Source organism: Mastigoproctus giganteus, chromosome 9, assembly GCF_048544385.1.
Source record: "Mastigoproctus giganteus isolate SK-2022 chromosome 9, ASM4854438v1, whole genome shotgun sequence".
In the NCBI taxonomy this organism is placed as follows: domain Eukaryota; kingdom Metazoa; phylum Arthropoda; class Arachnida; order Uropygi; family Thelyphonidae; genus Mastigoproctus; species Mastigoproctus giganteus.
Genome location: NC_143583.1, coordinates 142,681,528 through 142,704,447, shown reverse-complemented (window position 1 = coordinate 142,704,447; position 22,920 = coordinate 142,681,528). Strand labels below are relative to the sequence as shown.

The 22,920-nt window shown below is 37.4% G+C and overlaps 1 protein-coding gene across 1 annotated transcript in view; it reads left to right on the top strand.

The window, feature by feature from the left end:
- pod1 (coronin) overlaps positions 1 to 22,920 on the top strand; it is a 588,411-nt gene that overhangs the window by 391,767 nt on the left and 173,724 nt on the right. Inside the window, exons 16-17 of the mRNA XM_090381732.1 lie at positions 9,873 to 10,048; positions 22,608 to 22,716. Coding sequence (XP_090237858.1) covers positions 9,873 to 10,048; positions 22,608 to 22,716 — 285 coding nt within the window. The remainder of the gene's footprint in view (positions 1 to 9,872; positions 10,049 to 22,607; positions 22,717 to 22,920) is intronic.

Here is a 22,920-nt window from a genome sequence, read left to right as displayed (position 1 = left end):
AAATTGTAGGGTCTGGAGATCAGGTACCTATGAGTAAATCTGATTGAGGTGTGTAGGGCTTTGAATGGATTGAGTGTGTTTGATGCTGATGCAATCCTTCACTTGCTCTGATTATAAACACCAGGGGGCATAAAAAATCTGCTTTCAGCCAGAGGGTGTTTGATTGTTGGCACAAACTCCTATCTAGTGTTGTGGTTTTGGGTCGTTTGGGTAGTTTTTTTTTTTTTTTTTTTTTTTTTTGGCTGATGCTATATAAGCTTGCTTGCTCAAAAATAATAATAATAATTCTATGAAGTTGTTGCTTTACTGCATTCTTGAGTTCAAACTCTGGCCTTTGTGGTGCATGAACTAATGTGTTATTCTATTGTAAGTGCTAGCTCCCTTTTGTTCTTTTTTTAGAAGCTGAACTTGCAGTATATATGCTGATTGCTTAAAAGTGTTGCATTCCACTTGCATTGTATTGCTGCCTGCTTCCTGCTTGCACAGTATTGCTACTTGCTTCTCTCTTGCACAGGATTGCAAAGGGAGCAGGTAGCAGAAACTCACTTGGTCACAGGTGGCACTACTCTTGCCTCCACTTGGTAGTGTTGGTAACCTGAGTATAAATTCTACACTCAGGAAAAAAAAAGGAGTAATAATGGATCATTTAACCTCTGCTATAATAGAGCACAGCTCAAATCTTGAATATAATTCATCTCAAGCAAAGAGAATCAGAAAATATGAATCTACATTAAGAAAAGAGGCAAGTCCAATGTAGAATCACCAGAAAAAATGATTCTGCATCAGACAGGCCTCTTTTTTTTAATAATATGTTCACTAGCAGTTAAACATCTTAGTAGCCTATCCACATTTCTTGTTGAGAATAGCATAGGGGGTAGTGGCAGCCATTCTTAAAATGGTTAGATTACTCCATGGATCCTTGTAGAAACATCTAGTCCTAATCATTTTAGGTAACTTTTGAAAAAATGACTTTTTGTAGTCTTGGAGGTCTTTTGAAGATTTTGGTAACTCCATACAGAACTTTTACACCTCTAATAGGGTTATTTTGGAATGGGGCCTCCTACTTGATATCCCCAAGGAAGAAATATTGAAAAATTCAAAGAATGTCATCATTGACAAATGAGTCACGACTAAGAAAGTTGGTATTCTTGCCCCTGTGAGAAATATTATTCTGGTATTTAGTACTCATAAGCTCCCAACCTCAGCTAAAGCAGGCTACCTCTCATGTAAGATTCTCTCATCATTCCAAATCCAATTTGTTGGTTTAAATATCAGAAATATGGCTACTCCCAAACAGCATACTAGGGTATGGCTCTCTCTCTCTCTCTCTCTCTCTCTCTCTCTCTCTCTGCACTGTATGTGCATTAAGGGACCACTCTCAATCTGAATACATTTCCTCTACATCACTGCCCAACCTAGTTGTTGTGGTACTTGTCGAATTTATATCCACTAAGTCATAATAATACTAAAACTGTTTCAATAACAATTCTACCTAAAACCCCACTTACTCAATAGGCCAGATCCTTCCTTTAGGATGATGAGACACATAAAACACTTCAGATACCAAGAAAACTACTTGAGATCTCTACACCACAGCTACTTATAAAAGAGAAAGACTATACCTTGTGAGATGGATGGCAATTTGGATATTGCTAACCTAGTATTTCTGAAGTGTGACAGATCTAAGCAGCACTGAGGAGAAACAAAACAGTCTGCTGCAAAGATTGCTCAAAAAGAAATCTTTATAGTTGCCTCATCCTCTGCTTCCTGTTAGGGCTCCTTTTGTTGCATGAAGAACTCAGCAGAATATGTTCTTATAAGTTCCCCTCTTCATGCAACAGAAGGATCCCTGACAGGAAGCAGAGGATGAAGATTTTAGAATATTCTATTATAAAATCATGATAATGTGGATGTGGAGTTGATGCTAAGGTAGTGACGAAGTTATATAAAATGTAGAAACATTTCTGCTTGATGACGGCATTTATTGCAAAATTCTTCGTCACTACCTTAGCATCAACTCCACATCCACATTATTATGATTTTATAATAGAATATTTTCAAAAATGCTTATCCCTCTACAGTACATTAGGCAATAGTGGCAATCTTAGCCAAATTGGGAGTTTTTTTTTAGGGCTATACTAATGTATTTTGTTGCTTTATTCCTTCCCCCCCTTCCCGAAGTTAAGGTGTACCTCAAGGTTGAATTGCCTGATGTAGTGCAATTGCAGCCTACCAAGTACACCATATTCCAGACCACTTGGGGAGGGGGGGGTAAGATAGACCTGAGGATTTGCTTCAATTTTGGTTGCCTGTGAAGAACACCTGGACTCAGAAGATCTAGGAATTGCTGGATAACACTGAGATCTAATCCCTCTCCTCCCCCAGAGCAGAGGGATTGTGCAGAGGCACAATTACCCCCAGGTTTCTTTCATTCTCCTCTATACTATTCTGAGTGTAACAGCACCCAGTTGGTACATTTCTCTGGGGTTACTGCTACCCATATGCAGTATTTTGCATTTGTCAATGTTAAACTTCATTTGCCACTTCTCAGCCCATCTACCCAACTTTTCCAGATCCTGTTGCAGCAGCATACTGTCATTACTGTTATTAACAACTCTGCCAACCTCTGTACTGTCTGCAAACTTGGACATTAAGCCTGTTATACCTTCATCAATATCATTGATAAATATACAAAACAACAATGGGCCCCAACACCGAACCCTGAGGGACACCACTAATAACATTAGTCCGCATAGAGCAGTATCCATTGATTACCACTTTCTGTCTTCTCCCACTCAACCATCCTTTTATCCATTGTAGCAACTTGCCCTTAATGCCAGTGCCTCCGTAGCCAGGTGGGCAGGAGCAGCAGTGTGTAGCACACGCTACTTGATTAGACCGGGGTTCGAGCCCGTGACCACCAAATACGGAGGATGTGGAAAGGTCAGGGAATGACCACCGCATATCCCTGAGCAATATGGCCTTAGTTGCCAATGCTCCTAAAAACCAAATAACAACAACAGGCCTTAATGCCATACTGCTCCAATTTGTACAGTAGTCTACCATGTGCAACAGTATCAAAAGCTTTCCTGAAATCCAAGTATATGATATAAAAATTATTTTTTGCATCCAGTTCCTTTGTGACCACATCATAGTATCCAATCAAATTTGTCACACAAGACTTCCCCTTGACAAACCCATGCTGTGTCTGAATTATTACTGCTGTCTTGTCTAGATGATTCTGCAATGCTTCTTTAACCAATGACTCCATTATTTTCCCTGGAACAGAAGTCAAACTAACAGGTCTGTAATTACCCATGTCACCCTTTGATCCCTCTTTGTGAATTGGAGATAAATCTGCACATCTCCAGTCCATGGTTCCCCCCCCCCACGAGTCCAAGGATGCTCTCATAATTATGGCTAAGGGTTTGCTTACTTCCATTGCCGCCTTTAATATAATTGGATAGATCCTATATACTGCAGGTGCCTTTTCTATGTTTAACTTCAACAATTTCTCCTCCACTTTGCTCTCAGTTATTACAAAATCTTTTTTTATTTTTTTTTTTATTTGGTGCCTCAGTGAGGTAGGAGTGAGGTGGGTAGCACATGCTTCTGGATTAGACCGGGGTTCGAGCCCATGACCACCAAATACGAAGGATGTGGAAAGGTCAGGGAATGACCACCACATATCCTGGAGCAATATGGCCTTAGTTGCTAATGCTCCTAAAAACCAAATAACAAACAAACAAACTAACACAGCCCATGTATTTACTTGTTTCATGACTCCCAGCAGTTCCTGAAATCCCCAGAAACTTGCTATCCGGGCTGCTGCTCATTCCAGTAGAAGCAGTGCAAGAATCATTTCCACCTCTCCCTGCAGCTACTGTTAATATATTAGTCTGTGAATCTCCCCAAGCTAGCAGTTTTCTGACCCACTCAACATTGCCTTGATAGCATCAGCAAATATTCTTGCACCTTTTCCATTTAAGTGTATCCTATCCCTGTAGAAGCTATCTCTCCTGTTAACAAGCACAGACCAAGCCAAGAAAAATTCTACCCCATGAGCCCTGCACAATCTCTCTCCAGGGCCAAATTGATTGACAAGGCTCTCATTATATATTCCCTCCTATCACATTTGGACAGGATTGCAGACACACTCAAATTTAACCCTAACTTGTGACTTTTTTTCAACATTGACCTATACTTTCTAAGTAAATCCATAGATCTATACCTATACCTATATTGACCTATACTTTCCAAGTAAATCCATTTTTTCAGCCTGGACTGTACTTGTGAACAGGAGAGATTGCTTCTACAGGGATGGGATACACTTAAATAGAAAGGGTGCAAGAATATTTGCTGATGCTATCGAGGCAGTGTTAGGTGGGTCGGAAACCTGCTAGCTTGGGTGGAGACAAAGACCAATAGATTGACAGTAGCCACTAGCAGAGGTGAAATAGATTCTTGCACTGCTTCTATTAGAATGAGCAGAAGCCTGAAAAACAAGATGCATGGTATTTCAGAGACTGCTGGGAGCCATTGCGGTACAAGTAAACACATGGGTTGTGTTAGGGTAGCTAAGAATAGAAACAGGTGCAGGTATACTTGCGTGTACACCAATGCTAGGAGTTTAGTAAATAAATTTGATGAATTTGAGGTATTGCTCAAAACATCAAAAGCAGATATTGTTGGGATATCAGAGACGTGGTGTCACACAGATATAAGGGATGCAGAACTGCAATTTGGGGAGAACAACGTCTACAGAAAGGATAGACAGGATAGGAAGGGGTTATGCTATTAGTTAAGAAACACATAAAAACCAAGGAAGTGAAGCCAGTCGACATCGCCGGACAGTGCAGTGTTGAGTCAGTTTGGTGTGTCATAAGCATTGGGAGATAAAAATTGAGAATAGGAGTGTGCTATAGGCCTAATGACTCTGGTGAGTATAATAAGGAACTGTACAGGGAAATAGAGTGGGCCAGTAAATCAGAGAGTCTTATAATGGGAGATTTTAATTTCCCAGATATTAACTGGAATTTGGGGGCTGGTTACTCACACACTAGCAGGGCTTTTGTGGATTTATTGGATGATTGTTTTCTACATCAGCATGGTCGGGAGGCAACTAGAGGGAGTAATACTCTTGATTTGATTATCAGCAGTGATTCTTCATGCATTAAGAATCTGCAGATAAATGAACCACTAGGTGGCAGTGATCACACAGTGTGCTGAAGTGGGATTTACTCAAAGAGGTAACTACCATTAGGGGTAAAGGGAAGGGTTATTGCTTCCGTAAAGGCGACTACGATGGACTGAGACAGTATTTAAATTCTATACAGTGGGACCAACTGATGATGTTACCAACAGCAAATTCAAAATGGGAAGCATTCAAAGAACTTATCTTGGAAGCTACTAGGCTTTACATACCAACTAAGAAATATTGTTCAAGGTTTAGGCCAAAATGGATGTCAGATGAACTAATGAGGCACATGGCAGAGAAGAAAAATGCATGTGATACATACAAATTAACACATGACACAGAAGCCTATGATAGATACAAGTTGATATGCAACCAAGTTACAAAGGAGGTTAGGCAGGCGAAGGCAGATTACGAGAAATCCTTGGCAAGGGATGCAAAGAAAAACAGCAAAGAGTTCTTTACTTATGTAAACTCTAGAAGGAAGGGGATGAATCAGATTGGTCCACTTGATATTGATGGGTCAACTGTTGATAATCCTGCTCAGGTAGCTAACAAACTAAATGAATATTTTGCATCGACATTCACACATGAGGAGTTATTCAGCAAGGGGAATGCCAGAGGTGTATTCAACTCTAGCAGTAAGCTACAGAATCTTGAAATAACTGGGAGTAAAGTGGAGGAGAAACTGTTGAAGATAAACACAAGAAAGGCACCCGGGGTGGATGGGATCTATCCAGTTATATTAAAGGAGGCAGCAAAGGAAGTAAGCAAACCCTTAGCCATAATTATGAGAGCTTCCTTGGACTCAGGGGAGGTACCCACAGACTGGAAATGTGCAAATGTGACCCCAATTCACAAAAGAGGATCAAAGGCTGACACAAGTAATTATAGACCTGTGAGCTTAACTTCTGTTCCAGGAAAATTAATGGAGGCACTGGTTAAAGAAGCACTGCAGGATCATTTAGACAAGACTTCAGTTATAGCTCAGACACAGCATGGTTTTGTTAAGGGGAAGTCTTGCCTGACCAACTTGATTGGATACTATGATGCAGTCACAAAAGAACTGGATGCAGGGAATAACTTTGATATTATATACTTGGATCTTAGAAAGGCTTTTGATACTGTTGCACATGGAAGACTGCTACACAAATTGGAGCAGTGTGACATTGGAGGCAAATTGCTGCTATGGATAAAGGGGTGGTTGAGGGGAAGAAGACAGAGAGTGGTAATCAATGGACACTGCTCATCGTGGACTAATGTTATTAGTGGAGTCCCTCAGGGCTCAGTGTTGGGTCCATTATTGTTTTCTGTATTTATAAATGATATTGATGATGGTATATCAAGCTTAATGTCCAAGTTTGCAGATGATACAAAGGTTGGCAGGGTTGTCAAGGACACTACTGACACTATGCTGCTGCAACAGGATCTGGAAAGGTTGAGCAGATGGGCTGAGAGGTGGCAAATGAAGTTTAACATTGACAAATGTAAAGTACTACACATGGGAAACAGCAACCCCAGAGCAACGTATCAACTCTGTGGTACTACACTGACAGTGGTAGAGAATGAAAGGGACTTGGGGGTGGTTGTGCAGGCAGATATGAAGTTCTCTGAGCAGTGCAGACGGGCTGCAAGAGTAGCTCATGGAGTATTGTCAATGATATACAGGAATTTTTCCAGCAGGGATAAGGAGGTGATTATTCCATTGTATAAGGCAATGGTCAGGCTACACCTAGAGTACTGTATACAGGTCTGGACGCCTCATTTCAAGAAGGAAGTAGAGCTGCTGGAACGAGTACAGAGAAGGGCAACAAGATTAGTGAATGGAACAAAGGGGTGCTCTTACGAAGAAAGGCTTAAGTTTTGCAAATTACAGTGTCTGGAGACTAGGCACCAGCGAGGTGATCTGATAGAGGTGTATAAAGCCTTGAATGGTTTAAGCATGCTCAATTCTGATGGGATTCTTCCTCTAGCTCAGAAAAATCACCTGAGAGGGCATAAATTCAAATTGAGGAAAGACAGATGTAGGATAGATGTGCGGAAATTTGCCTTTAGGCAGCGGGTGGTTGATAGGTGGAACAGACTTCCATCCCTTGTGGTGGAGGTTGATAGCCTAAATAAGTTTAAGGCTCAGCTGGACAGGTATTTTGAATGAACAGAGGGGTGAAGTGGAAGTGGGTTTGTTTTGTTTTTTTTTTTTTTTTTTTTTTTGGCTGATGCTGCATAAGCTTGCTTTCTTGCATCAAATGCCTCTACTAATGCTAATGCTAATCTCCTACACTTAATGTCATTAGTGCCAATGTGTACAACAATATCACCTTTTGTACCCTTAACAGGTGATATCTGCTCTACAACATCATCAACTTTTGCTCCTGGCAGACATACCCTGGTCCTGTTCCACCTATCCTTTTTGCACAATATATTTCCTGTTCTCCCTGACAATTGATTCACCAACAATAACTAGCTCCTGTGGGACCAGCACATTCTGCCCTGAAGGTTGCCACTGTGTTGCCTGGTGCATAAGAGTAAGCTCTGGCGTTGAGTTGGGCAGCTGACAGCTTGATGGGCCCCCATTTTAATTTATTCAAGGGCATCCACCTGACTCTTCAAGCTCTCATAGACTCCCATCAGAATGCTAAGTTCCTTTATTTGCAAATTCTTAATTCACGAATGATCACTGCTGATAATCATATCAAGAGTATTACTTTCTCTGGTTGTCTCTCGAACATGCTGCTGCAGAAAACAATCATCCAATAAATCCACAAAAGTCTGACTAGTGTGTGAGTGACCAACCCACAAGTTCCAGTCAATATCTGGGAAGTTAAAATCCCCCATTATAAGACATTCTGATTTACTAGCCCACTCTATTTCTCTGTACAATTGGTCATTGTTCTCATTCGAGTCATTAGGCCATTAACACACTCCTACTCTTATTTTTGCTTTCGCAGTGCTTATGTCACACCAAACTGACTCAACAGTGCACTGTTCATCTATATCAACTGGATGCACTTCTTTTGATTTTATGTTTTTCTTAATTAACAGCATAACACCTCCTCCCTTTCTATCCTGTCTATCCTTTCTATACACATTGTACTCCCCAAATTCCAGTTCAGCATTCCTTATATCTGTGTGACACCACGTCTCTGCTATCCCAACAATATCCGCCTTTGATGTCTTGATCAACACTTCAAATTCATCAAATTTATTTACTATACTTCTAGCATTGGTATACATGCAAGCATACATGCTCCTACTCCTATTCTTAGTTACCCTAACACATCCCGTATACCCACCTATTTCAGGATGACTGCCATCCGTCCCTGAAACCCCCAACACCCCCACGCTCGAGGTCGCTACTTATTCTAATAGGAGTTGTGCAAGAATCACCTTCACCTCTGCCTACGGCTACTGTTAAACTTTTAGTCCTTGTATCCCCCCAAGCTATCAGTTTTCCGACCCACCTAACACTGCCTCGATAGCATCAGCAAATATTCTTGCAACCTTTCTATTTAGGTGTATCCCATCCCTATAGAATTAGTCTCTCCTATTAACAAGTACAGTCCAGGCTGAAAAAAATTCTACCCCTTGAACCTTGCACAGTCTTTCCAGGGCCGAATTGATCGACAAGGCTCTCATCATATACTCTCTTCTATCGTGTCTGGGCAGAATTGCAGACACTTTCAAATTGAACCCTAATTCTTGGCTTTTGTTCAACAGTGACCTGTACTTGTTAAGTAATTGTGCCAGTCTCCTACTCCTAATATCATTTGTGCCAACGTGTACAACTATATCACCTTTTATGCCCTTAAAAGATGATATCCGCTCTACAACGTCATCAACCTTTGCCCCTGGCAGACATACCCTGGTCCTGTTCCACCTATCCTTTTTGCACAATATATTTCCTGTTCCCCCTGACAATTGATTTACCAACAATAACTAGCTCCTGTGGGACCAGCGTATTCTGCCCTGAAGGTTGCCACTGTGTTGCCTGGTGCATAAGAGTAAGCTCTGGCGTTGAGTTGGGCAGCTGAGAGCTTGATGGGCCCCCATTTTAATTTATTCAAGGGCATCCACCTGACTCTTCAAGCTCTCATAGACTCCCATCAGAATGCTAAGTTGGCACCTAATTTCTTCACATTGTCTGCACCTAGCGCGCACACACACACACACACACACACACACACACACACACACACACACACACACACACACACACACACACACACACACACACACACACACACACAAAGACATCCTCCACGGCTAGATCATGACCTGTTTGAGAGAGATCCACATTTGATTATGGTGGCATAAAAATTTATATTTTGTAACACTTTTTTAGATAAAGTAAATCTTATCTAAGATTTTTAATTATTTATTTTGCAAGTGTTCTAATTTCTCATGCTAAGATCCTGAAATCCAGAAAGCTTCTGATCACAAGCTATCTGGATAAGGGATCTGGTAATGTATTTACTTCAGACAAACTGAGTATTCCCTTTTTTTTTTTTTTTTTTTTTTTTTAAATATATGTAGTTTTTAATATAATACAGTTTATAAAATATCTCTTATTAACTTGCATTTGTTTATATTTTCAATACTGATATGCATATATTGATTATAGAGAATTAAGCCATTTCACAAGTATTAAAATTATCTGTTGATTTTTTTTTTTTATCAGTGCGTATATCAAAATTTCGGCACTTAAATGGGACCATTCTTCCTAAAGAAACCCATATTACTAACATTATGAATTTAAATAAGACTATTCCTGGAGAATGTAATGGATTCCAAGCAAATCCTGAACGAGCAGCAGTACCAGTAGGAAATGCTGGGGGACATATAGCCATATTTGAGGTAAGAAATGTTTATTTAGTGGTTCATTCATAATTTTACTCTATAATGCTTTTAATTTAATTTCAATGTATCTGTGCTGTTCTGCTGACAAGGCTATCTCTATGCTCCATTTTTTGAGAGCCACTAAGTGGTACTTTCTTTATTGCTTAAAATTTGTTGTTTTTTTTTTTTTAACTTTTGATTTAAAATTAATGGCGTAGTTATTATTTGTGATTCTCTGATTGAGTTGATAATTTTTTTGTTACTTGGCCTTTGTAATTGCTTAAGAAACGCAGTCAACTTCTGCTACCATTGTCTCAATAAGAACATTCGAATTCTGCTGCCATTGTTATAGTATTGATATAGGCAGGACTTAGAGGTTTTCTACATAGTTTTGTAGTAGTGTAATCAGTATTGGAAGAGGCCTATAAACTAAAATTTATAGCTGCTTCTAGGTATACAAATCACCATGTCATCAGCTATTAGGAGGAATGAATGAGAGAGATAACTGCAATGAAAAATACATGCCTTCCACAATGCTCTCTGGATCATATTAGATATCTAATATCTTAGACATCTAGGTCTAAGATGTCTAATATGATCTGTTATTTGGTAATTGAGATGTTCTATTTAATATGACAGTAGTAGTGCCTTTATCAGCTCTTATTGTCTTAATGTAGTTATTATCTTTTAAGTTTTTTAATTCTTTCTGTTCTTCCCCATTTAAATACTAAAATTGTGGTTATATTTATTCAAAGTTTATGTGCCATTTCCACTGTAAGGTTAACTTTATCTTGTTTCTTCATTCTCATGATCTGCAATACAAGGATAGATGTTTCTAGTTAATGATCTATAAGAAGTATCTGGACAGGATTCGAAAAAAGAAAAGCTTAACAAAAAAATGAAGACCCTTTCAGATGGCATGCTGATGCAGAACCCTTGCATTCTTTTCATGGTAAAGGGAGTTTGCAATTCAGTTGTCAATATTAGCAATAAGATTCTCACAGTGCAGCAGTTAAATTTTAGCATTTCACTGAGAAATTTCGCACTTATTGACTATGTAGTGATGATGGAAAAAGATGCTGACTCCATTATTTTACCCGGAACAGAAGTTAAACTAACTGGTCTGTAATTACTCGTGTCACCATTCGATTCCCCGTTGTGAATTGGGGATACATTTACACATCTCCAGTCCATGGGGACCTCCCCTGAGTCAAGGATGCTCTCATGATTATGGCTAAAAGTTTGCTTGGTTGCTTTGTCGCCTCCTTTAATATAACTGGATAGATCCCATCCACCCCAGGTGCCTTTCTTATATTTAACTTCAACAATTTCTCCTCCACTTTGCTCACAGTTATCACAAAATCATTAAGCACCCAATTTGATAACTTTCTGACATTTTCAAACCTTAATATCAACCTTGATACCATCGATACCAAGTGGACCAATCAGATTCATCCCCTTCTTTTTAGAGTTTATATAAGTAAAGAAATCCTTGCTGTTTTTGTTAGCATCCTTTGCCAAAGATTTCTTGTAGTCTGCCTTTTGCCTGCCTAACCTCCTTTGTGACTTGATTACAGACTAGCTTATATCCCATAGGCTTCTGTGTCGCCTGATATTTTATATACATCCCATGCATTTTTCTTCTCTGCCATGAGTCTCATTAGTTCATTTGATAACCATTTAGGCGTAAAGCTTGAACAATATTTCTTAATAGGTGTGAAACTTTTAGTAGCTTCCACGATTAATTCCTTGATTGTTTCCCACTTAGAATTTGCTGTTAGTAACATCAGTTGATCCCACTGTACAGAATTTATAAACTGTCTGAGACCACTGTACTCACCTTTATGGAAGCAAAAACCCTTTCCTTTACCTCTGATGGTAATTATATCTTTAAGTAAATCACACATCAGTACACTGTGATCACTGCCACCTAGTGGTTCCTTTATCTGCAAATTCTTAATACACGAATGATCACCGCTGATAACCAGATCAAGAGTATTACCCTCTCTAGTTGCCTCTCGAACATGCTGCTGCAGAAAGCAATCATCCAATAAATCCACAAAAGTCTTACTAGTGTGCGAACGACCAACCCACAAGTTCCAGTCAATATCTGGGAAGTTAAAATCCCCCATTATAAGACATTCTGATTTATTAGCCCACTCTATTTCTCTGTACAATTGTTCATTGTACTCATTCGAGTCATTAGGCCTTTAACACACTCCTACTCTTATTTTTGCTTTCGCAGTGCTTATGTCACACCAAACTGACTCAATAGTGCACTGTTCATGTGTTGGAGATTGAAACATGGATGGACCCTAGAACCCCAGAAAGGCGTGGGTAAAATTTATGCCACACAGCCTCACAAATGAGTTGATTTAATGAGGATTGTCATCATGCAGACTTCATCTAGACTTGTCATGACAGTCCTAATTTTCTAGATTGCATTGTCACTGGAGATGAGTGTTGGGTGTTTCGGTATGGCTCAGAGACAAAGTCAGAGCATCATAAAGGCCCAAAAAGTTTTGTTTACAGAAGTTGAAGATTGGGACGATGCTAATGACATTTTTTGACAAACAAGGTTTAATTCACAAGGAATTTGTACCTGAAGTGGAGAGTCAGTGCTTGTTTAATGTATAGGTTTTTCAGACTGTTTATTGCATTTCCTGGATGAGGCTGCAGTTTCGAAAGGCAGCTGGTGCTTGTTGCAAGACAATGCTCCTGCCCATTCCACACTTGTTGTGAACACATTTCTGGAAAAATATAGAATTACTCAGATCAACCATCCACCCTACTTGCCTGATCAAGAACCAGTGGACTTCTTTCTCTTTCCCAAAGTGAAAACTGCTCTCAAAGAAAAGAGATTTCAGGATGTTGGGGACATAAAGAAAAATGTAACTGCCAAACTGAACATTGTGTCTTTGATGTCTTGAATGTCTTTTCTGACTCTTTTCCGAAAATTGCAGCAATGCATGCAATGCAAGTACATAAGGCAGTGCCCTATATTTTGTATCAATAAGGCATATATTTGGTATCACTATCCACAACAATGCAAATTTGGAAATTTTAGTACAACCAGTCAGTTGGTGTGTTGTTGGTTTAGGGAAACTCCAAGCCTATTTATTTTCTCACTCTCTCTCTCTCTCTCTCTCTCTCTCTCTCTCTCTCTCTCTCTCTCTCTCTCTCTGTGCTAGTCAGATTCAAGTTAAAAGGGTTACAAACACACAAAATAGGTTTGCTAATGATAGGAGCATGAAAGGAGATATAATGCTCAATTGTAAGCAATGCAGTCCTATAGATATGACTGGTGACAATTATGTATTACACTTTTATTTAGAACAGTATATTTTATTTCATCATTTTTGATTCAAAGGCACTGCATTGTTATTTGCGAGAATTAATACTGCTTATTAATTATATAAGCAATGGAGGCACTTTGAAGGACATTTCAAAGATTTGATTTTCATAACATTGGAATATGTGCATTATATCAAATGAGGATTTTAAAAATGCTATTATATAGTTTATCTATTTTTAACTGTGCACACACACACACACACACACACACACACACACACACACACACACACACACACACACACACACACACACACACACACACACACACACACACACAATGTTCGATTAAAAGACAGTGAGGTCTGTACCCTTATTTTAGGTTTTGGCTATTTGTTTTCTGGACCTGTTTTGTCATATTTGGACTGAAATTTTTTAATTTGGTCTTAAAACTGGAATTACTAATACTATTTAGAATTTACAATTTATAAATTAAATTTTTGCCTAATCAACATTTTTCTGAAGTATTGGTAAATTAATATTTGGTAAAGTTGTAGTCTACCAGTGCTTCTGAAACAAACATAAACCAATTTTATTTGAAGAAAAACCAAAGCAAACAGTAGTTGTATGTTCACTCTTCAATAAAGAATGTTTAGCTGTATAGAGCAAGGGTGACCAACAAGTCGAGCGTGATCAACCAGTGGATCGTGGCTTTAATTTTGGTCGATCACGACGAATTTTAGATATATATAAAAAAAAGATCCCCAGGGGCTCACATCTAGTGAGTATGGGCTTGGCACACCCAGGATCCTGAGCTGGATATCATCATTCTTCTCTTTCTTGGTGATTCCTTTCTACTTCTGACTCTTGTTTTCTCTCTCAGGGTAATTCAGAAAGTTTTTCTTTTTTGCCTGGTGCAGCAGAAGCCTCAGGCTTCCCTGCACCATATGGCTAATAATAATAAATAGATTAGTGAAAATCTAAATATTTTATTATTATTAAGGGCCCCACTGCATACGATTATCACCAATCCGTTGAACTACGTGACTACTCTTGTCACCACACAGCCACTAGGCTAAGCTAGTGAAAATTCATGCAGTTCGTTGTGGAGAGCAATAGTGTATGTGTGGAATTCTTATTTAGCTTACTTAATATTAATAACTGAACAGTACTTATACATTAATTCGATTTAAAATTAATACTACGAAAAAGAGTAAAACGTATCATTTTCATCAAGAGTGGGAACTAGAATACTTTTTTGTAATGATAAAAGAAAAATGGTGTTTGATTTGTAATGCTTCCGTGGCTATACCTAAAAAAAGGAAATTTAGAAAGGCATTTCAATGCACTTCATGGTAAATACCAATTGGATTTTCTGCCTAATAGTGACCTTAGAAAACATAAATTAAAAAACTTAAATCCATATTATTTGCACAACAAAATTTCTTCATGACACCTAATTTACAATCTAAAGTAACTGTAGCATTGTTTAAAGTGAGTCATCTTCTTGAAAAAAATACAAACCATTTTCTGATGGTCAATTCAAGATGCATTTTAGAAATAACAGATTCTCTTTTTGAAAATTTTAAGAACAAAAATGAAATTAAAAGTGGTCTTCAAGATCTGCAATTATCTTGAAATACTGTAATGCAACTCATTGAAAAAATGAGTAAAAATGTGAGCAAACAATTGCATGCTCATATTGCTAATGGCGTGTCCTTTTCTTTACAACTGGATGAATCTACAGACGTCACTGAAACAGCTCAATTGCTCATTTTTATTCATATGGATTTCATTAAAAGAAAGACCTAGAGGTCTTGATATATTTAATGCATTCAAAAATTTTTTATCGAAAAAAATTAAATTACCACTATTTAAGCTCGAATCAACAACAACAGATGGAGCTAAAACAAAGACAGGACATCTTAATGTATTCATCGCATTTTGCCAAAAGGATGATTAATTCCCAGATATTTTGAGTTACCACTGTATCATCCATCAACAAGTGTTAGCCAGCAAAAGATTAAATACTAAAAGTGTTATGGACATAGCTTTCAAAATCGCGAATTCCATCAGAGGACAATCTCTTCAAAGGAGACTTTTCAAAATGCAACTCAATGAAAATGAACCAGATCTGATATTACACACAGGTGGCTAAGAGATTTCGAAATTTGCTGAATGAAATTAAAAATTTTGTTTAACAAAGGGGAGATGATTATCAGCAGCTGCAAGATAAGGAGTGGTTGTATAATCTGGCTTTTTTTTCTTTTGGCAGATTTTACCAGTAAATTAAGTAATCTGAATTTGGAATTACGAGGAAAAAATAAAAATGTGGGTGACATGATTAGTAGTATTTATGCATATAAATATCAGTTTTTAGCAATGGCTAAGGATCTAAAAGAAAAAGAATTCGATCATTTTGCAAATATTCAAGATCATTTTCAAAAATATCCTGTTTTTGAATGTAATAGAAATATGTTTCTGAAATTGAGAAAGTTGTGGATGATTTTAAAACCAGATTCAGTGATTTTAAAACAATTGAAGACATCGTTCAATATATTTCTTATTCATTTAATGTCGACTTAGATATGAAACAAATTTCAGAAAAAAATCGCTGAGATTTTTCATACGGAGAAAATATTACTTGAAAATGAAATTAATACATTGCGAAACGATATCTTCCTAAAAGCCAGCTCATCAGAAAAAGACTTTTAGAAATATGTTTGCTGAGAAAAGTACCCAAATATATAAAAAAAAAAAAAAAAATGCAGTGAACTTTTAAATTCTTGTTTTGGTTCTACATACGTATGTGAATCGGCCTTTTTGTGTTTGAAACAAACAAAGACGAAGAATTGCTGTACTCTTACGGACTTGCATACAGAAGATTCTTTATGGTTGGCCTTATCGCAATATATTTCCGATTTTGAAAGCTTGGCAGATAACATGAAGACACAAACTTCACATAAATTAAAAATTGAAATGCATATGAATTTAAAATGAGAATTCCGAATTGTATTAAATTTTAAAATTTATAAACAACATTTTTCAATATGTGTTGATTAACTTTTTTAACCATGTGCAATGAAATTCTTGAGATGATAGATCGCAGCCCATTTTTAAGAAAAAAATGTAGATCACATCACAAATTAAGTTGGCCGCCCCTGGTATAGAGTGAAGGTAGCTTATACTACTACAGTTGTGTTGTTATTATTTTTTCCTTGAAATAAAATCAGTTTGTGTTTGTTTCTGAAATATGTCAGTGACATTTTTAGACTAAACCGAAGACAGAGAACAACTCATTGAGAAAAAAAAAAGTAGTTGATTAGGCAGAATTTTAATTTATAAATTGTAAAATATAAAGAGTAATATTTATATTAACATTAAATTCATAAATTTCAGCCCAAATGTGACAAAAAAAAAGTTCAGGTGACAAGTACAGCAACAAAAGAAGAGAGTGGGGGAAAAATAAACCTTCTGCAATACCCAAGATAAGGGTATTGCAGAAGGAGAGTACCCCTAAAATAATTTAGATTTAGAGAAAATTTATTAAAAATTCCAATTAATTCAAATTTAGCAGTGCTCCCTCGATGGCACCAGGTCTGATTTTCATGAAATATTACTATAAATGGAGATGAACGCCAACTACAACACGTTACAAAGTTACCTAAGTGGGTGGTGAGGCTGACAGTTTGGGAAATTCAAAGGTCAGCTGGGATTACCTATGGGAGGAGGGAAATGAATAGGTTGTCCATTTCCTTTTCTCTTATTAATTATTATATATATTTTAATTTTCTTCTTCTTATTATTATTATTTTTTTAATTTTCTTCTTATTTTTATTATTTTATTGTATTTATTTTTTGTTATTTTATTATTATTATTTTTTTATTTATTTATTATATATTTTTTTTTTGGCTGGTGCAGCAAAAGCCATAGGCTTCCTTGCATCATGTGGCCATTGCTAATACTAATAATAATGTCCTTGATATGTTTATTATGATTATTTTGTGCATTTCACTGATTTTTTGATGCCAGGATAGTTTTTGATCCATAGTGACTTTTTCCCACAAACTCTTTTGTAGGAAAAGGAATGTAAAAATAAAATAAGCATATAAAAGGGCAATACAAAAGATATACTGAATACAGTAATATCATAAAAATATGTAGATTCTGTATGTCTTATATTATATGGATTTGCTTCAAATAAATTAAAATGTACATTGGCCCACACATATGCTTTACACATATGCTATACTTTTTTTTTTTTTTTTTTTGAGTAGGCATCTGCTAATGAAGCCTAACTGCATTTCATTCACGCACTATGTGACTGGAATGTGCACATGGTTTTCCCTATGCCTATAGCTATCTGATATTGTTTGCATTTGGGTTTGCTAACATAAATGGCCGAAGGTAAATCTGGGTAGATAATCTCTTGAAAGCATCTGCATTTATGTGACAGTGCATACTTGTATTTTTAGTGTTCTTTATCTCTATGGGTATTTTAATGATTTTCTTCACTATCTTTTTAACTGTTTTTGTTTTTATTGTACATAATTTTATACAGTAAATACATGTAGTTTTATTTTCACCTCATTATTCTGACCTTGAAAGAATCATTGTGGATTTTAGACCTAACCCACAAAGTTTGCTTTGAAAAAGTTGATTTTTAATTCTGAGACACATTATATTTCATCAACAAAATGTTTGTTTGTTTGTTTGTTATTTGGTTTTTAGGAGCATTAGCAACTAAGGCCATATTGCTCCGGGAAGGAATATGCGGTGGTTATTCCCTGACCTTTCCGCATCCTCCATTTTTGGTGGTGACGTGCTCAAACCCTGGTCTAATCAAGAAGCATGTACTATGCACTGCTGCTCCTTCCTATCTGGCTACGGAGGTGCCTCAACAAAATGTGTAATCACATAAATGGATTATATCAACCAGTAAAAAGCACACCAACTATAGATATGTTATTGTTATTCTAATAGTGTTCTTGGGTAGTTTCTCTCTTTTTTTTTAATGAAATTAAATTTGCTAACACTAAAAAAGGAAAACAACAGTTTTGAATACCATTAGCCTTTTTCATGCATCACTCAATGGTCCTTTAAAGTGTTGCAGACATTCTCTCATATGTATGCCAAGCTGTGCTTTCTACCTGGGCGTCTAAAACTCTGATGGAACTGATATTTGGATCAAGTTCTCCTCAAATCAAATGGTCAGTCTGCGACAGTCAAATCCTCTGCTTGCACCTTCACAATGGTATTGTTAATAACCTGGGTATAACCCCCATGTGCAAGTCCTGAAATATGGCAACCTAGCATACTGTGTATGTGTGTGTGACCACCCAGGTACGAACCAACATAATCAGGAATCGAGGTGTGGCGCCAACATCACACAACGGATTGCTGCCCCTCTGTGTTAACAGGCAGTACTCTGTGGTAGATGACTGTCATCAACCAGTGGAATACCACCACTTTGCTTATTGGAGGCTTGAAGTGGTGGAACCCATGTTTAGTCTCCAGAGCAAAGCTCCAGTAAACCCACTCCATCTCTTCCATCATGCATTACGATTGATGTCTTTTGAGGTTATGATGGACATCATGGCAAGGTCCAATCTTCCTTACATTTTGGGTCACTGCTGTAAAACTGTAAAACAGTGTTTTCAGGCTGGCTGCTAGTTAGTGCACTGGACCAAACTTATTGGTAACTCCTAGGAGGCTCCTGTATCAGCTGGTGTATAATCTCGCTGCCTCTAGTCTGCAAGATAGTGACTTGAGGGAGTGTGGGTGGTATATGCAGAGTGCATTGTCGAGGCTATGTTATGTCAAGGAGCTGGGTATATTCTTACCATGTATATGCCATATCCAAAAATTTTATTACTTCATACAGCATATCTCCCCCCCCCATTCTTTTTCTTACTACTGAATACACCATGAATTCTAAAACTAATAGAGCAAACTTATCTGTGAAAAGATCTAAACATCACAAACACCTCCTCGTTCATTTCGCCAATATATGCAGTCTCAGTTCTAATCTCAGTGATGTCCATTTCCACTTACATTCTGCCAATCCCTGTCTACTTATTCTTGCAGAATCTCTATCATTGGTTGATTCAACCACTGCTCATCTAAGTTATCCGAATTATTTTCTGTATGATTCCTTTTTTTCGCAGGTGGTACTTGTGCATAAGTCTGTTCTGGTATTCCCTGTCAAAGACTTAATAATTTGGAATCTTCTCTGGCTTAAAATCTCTGTACCACATTCTGTCAAATTCATCTGTTGCCTCTATTGTTCTCCTAACTCTACTAATCACTTAGAAATCATTGGCTTCCTTTCTTTGGAACTTGACTTCCTCCAGTCCAACTTTCCTAACAATGAGGTAATTTTCCTTGGTGATTTTAATGTTCACAACTGCAGCTGGCTTCCGTTTTCTAGTCACATGGACCCAGCTGGTCAAGATGCTGAGTCTTTTGCAGTTACTAATGACCTTGCACAGATTGTTCATTTGCCTACCAGAATACCATACAGTCTTAACCACTCTTGATCTTTTTCTCACAAACAACCCTTCTAAGTACACAGTTGAGGTGAGTGGTCCTCTAACCACCTCAGATCACAACTTGATGTTGGTTTCTTCTCTGGTGGAGCCTTTTTCTCATGGCCATTCTCAGCCTTGTGTTGTTTGGCCTCATATGAATGCAAAATGGGATGATCTGGGAGATTTTTTTTTTTTTTCCTTTGTTGGATTACTGTTTCAAATCTGATGATGTCAGTGTTTGTTCAGATTGTGTCAGTGAAATTATTCTAATTATTCCCATCCATTTGGAATCCTTTATTCCACACTCCACCTAAAAATCTCTTCCTTTATCTAAATGTTGGTTTTCAATAAATGTGCTAAGGCTGTTCAAGAGACGAATGCTGCATATCATAATCGGCTTGTTTCCAAATATTCAGTTGCATTTTCTGCCTTCACTAAAGCTTGCAATAATTGTAAAGCAGTTATTAATTAGTCCAAACTAGATTTCGAATAGGCTAACAGTAGAAAACTTGCTTCTTGTCCAAATGATAGCCGAGAATTCTGGTCTCTTGCCAAAGCTATTGGCCACAACTTTTGCTCATCTCTGTTCCCACCTCTGTCAAAACCAAATGGTTTTCTTGCCATTTCAGTCAAGGATAAAGCTGACCTGCTAGCATCCTAATTTTCTTCCAACTCGTGTATTAATGATATTGGTAAACCACCTGACACCATTCCCAGTGTTCTCCATTCAGTGCCTTCTGTGGTTTTCTGTCGAAAGGATGTCAGAAGGATTTTGAACAATCTTGATGCTAAGAAAGCTGCCTGTGCTCCTGAACTTACTCCTGTTCTGTGTCATCCTTTTTTACTTTCTTATTCCAAAGGTTTTTTTTTTTCTTCTGCTTGGAAATTTGCTCATATCCAGCCAGTTCCTAAAAAGGGTGACAAATCCCTCCCATCCATTTATTGTCCCATTGCAATTATTTCTACTCTTTCTAAAGTAATGGAGAAATCAATTAACTGCCAATTCTTAAGCTATCTATCTGATAGCTTAAGATTAGATGGACACTTTCCATCTGATCAATGACCGCCAGTGGGGCAGTGCTCCCAAAATCACTCGCAGGCTTCTAGATTCCATTCAGGAGAGGGCAGTTAGGTTAATTAATGACTCCTCTCTAACAGAGTCTCCTCATTCTCTGTCTCATAGACCTTCTGTTTCTGCTGCATGCCTTTATAGATACTCTCATGGAGACTGTTCTTCTGAAATGGCTTCTATAATTCCTGCCTTTCAAAGCAGTCCGAACACATGTCGTTACCACCAACTGAACCAACTTTTCTTCCTCATTTATTCATTCAGCTTCTGTTTTTTGGAATAGCCTTCCCTCATATTCATTTCCTGATAATTGCAATTTAAGCATTAGCAAGGGTACATGATGAAAAAGAAAGCAAGCTTATATAGCATCAGCCAAAACACACACACACACCCTTCTCATTTCACCCATCCACTTGCTCCAAATGTTTGTCTAGTTCTGCCTTGAATCTGTTTAAGCTATCAACTTCTACAATGATAGATGGAAGTTTGTTCCAGCAATCAACCATCCACTGGCTAAAAGCAAACTTCTGCACATCTATCCTACAACTGTCTTTCCTCAATTTGAATTTATGCCCTCACAGATGATTTATCTGAGCAAAAGGAAGAATCCCATCAGCATTGAGCATGCTCAAACCATTCAAGGCTTTATACACCTCAATCAGATCACCTCACAGGTGCCTAGTCTCCAGACACTGTAATTTGCAAAACTTAAGCTTTCTTCTTAAGAGCACCCCTTTGTTCCATTCACTAATCTTGTTGCCCTTCTCTGTACTCATCCCAACAGCTCTACATTCTTCTTAAAATGAGGCCTCCAGACCTGTGTACAGTAATCAAGGTTTGGCCTGACCATTTCCTTATATAAGGGGATAATCACCTCCTTATCCCTGCTAGAAAAATTCCTGTATATCATTGACAAGACACCATGAGCTACTCTTGCAGACCATCTGCACTGCTCAGATCATATCTGCCTGCACAATTAACAGAAGTTCAAGTCTGTTGTCAACAAATATCTTCTTTCATCTCCTCAACCTCCAACCCATGCATGCTACTAAGTACTATAGGTTCTAATACCTCTTGTGTTCAGGGTTTTCATAAAAAAAAAGCCCTTCAATGGAGAAATTAATTCACACTACTTCCATTTTCCTGTTAATCAGTTGGAGAATTTTAAATTATGTGATTATTATTTTTTTTTGTTGTTGCAGACAATTGACTTATTACTCTTTGTTCATTGTTAACGTAATTGAGTTATTTATTATGGACTCTTGTGGCATGCAACTTGAATATTTGATGCTGTCCTGTAATTTTCCTGTGAGTGAGGCTGGACTTTTGGAACACCCTCTGTATACCTTCTAAAATTATTATATAGCAGATACATCATTGCATCAAAAATCTTGTTAGTAAATAAAATAGCTAGGAGAGTTGTAGATAACAAACTGTCTTTTTTATTAGGCAATTATTTATGATCATATTGCTCCCATAGGCAAAAGTTCATGTCACAATTAGCATTATACTGTGAGTATAAATGCAATAAAAATTATGTAAAACTATCTCCAACTATACTGTAATTGTTCTTTAAATAAAGCAGAAAAAATAATTAAATTTTAAAATATTCATTAGCTATTTTACTTTCATGTGCAAACATTATAAATTGATTACTGAAGATGATTTATTTTGATGAATCAGCTAGCAAGCACTGGTCGTTTACCTCCATCTCTGCCACCGGGTGTTGTTTGTAATAACTCTGTAATGGATTTTGCATGGGATCCTTTTAATAATTACAGATTAGCTGTTGGTAAGTTTTTGTTTATTCTTTTAATGTTAGTTAAGCCATCTTGTAGGAAGAGTTTTATGTAAGGAAAAATATTTTATGTTAAAAGTCAGTATTTCATTCAGATATTGGTGATGTGGTATGCTTGTTTTTTTAGTTTCTGTAAGCAGACAAAGACATGTCAGATTATCAAACTAAAAGTGAAAAAAGTTAAGATAATGGGAAATA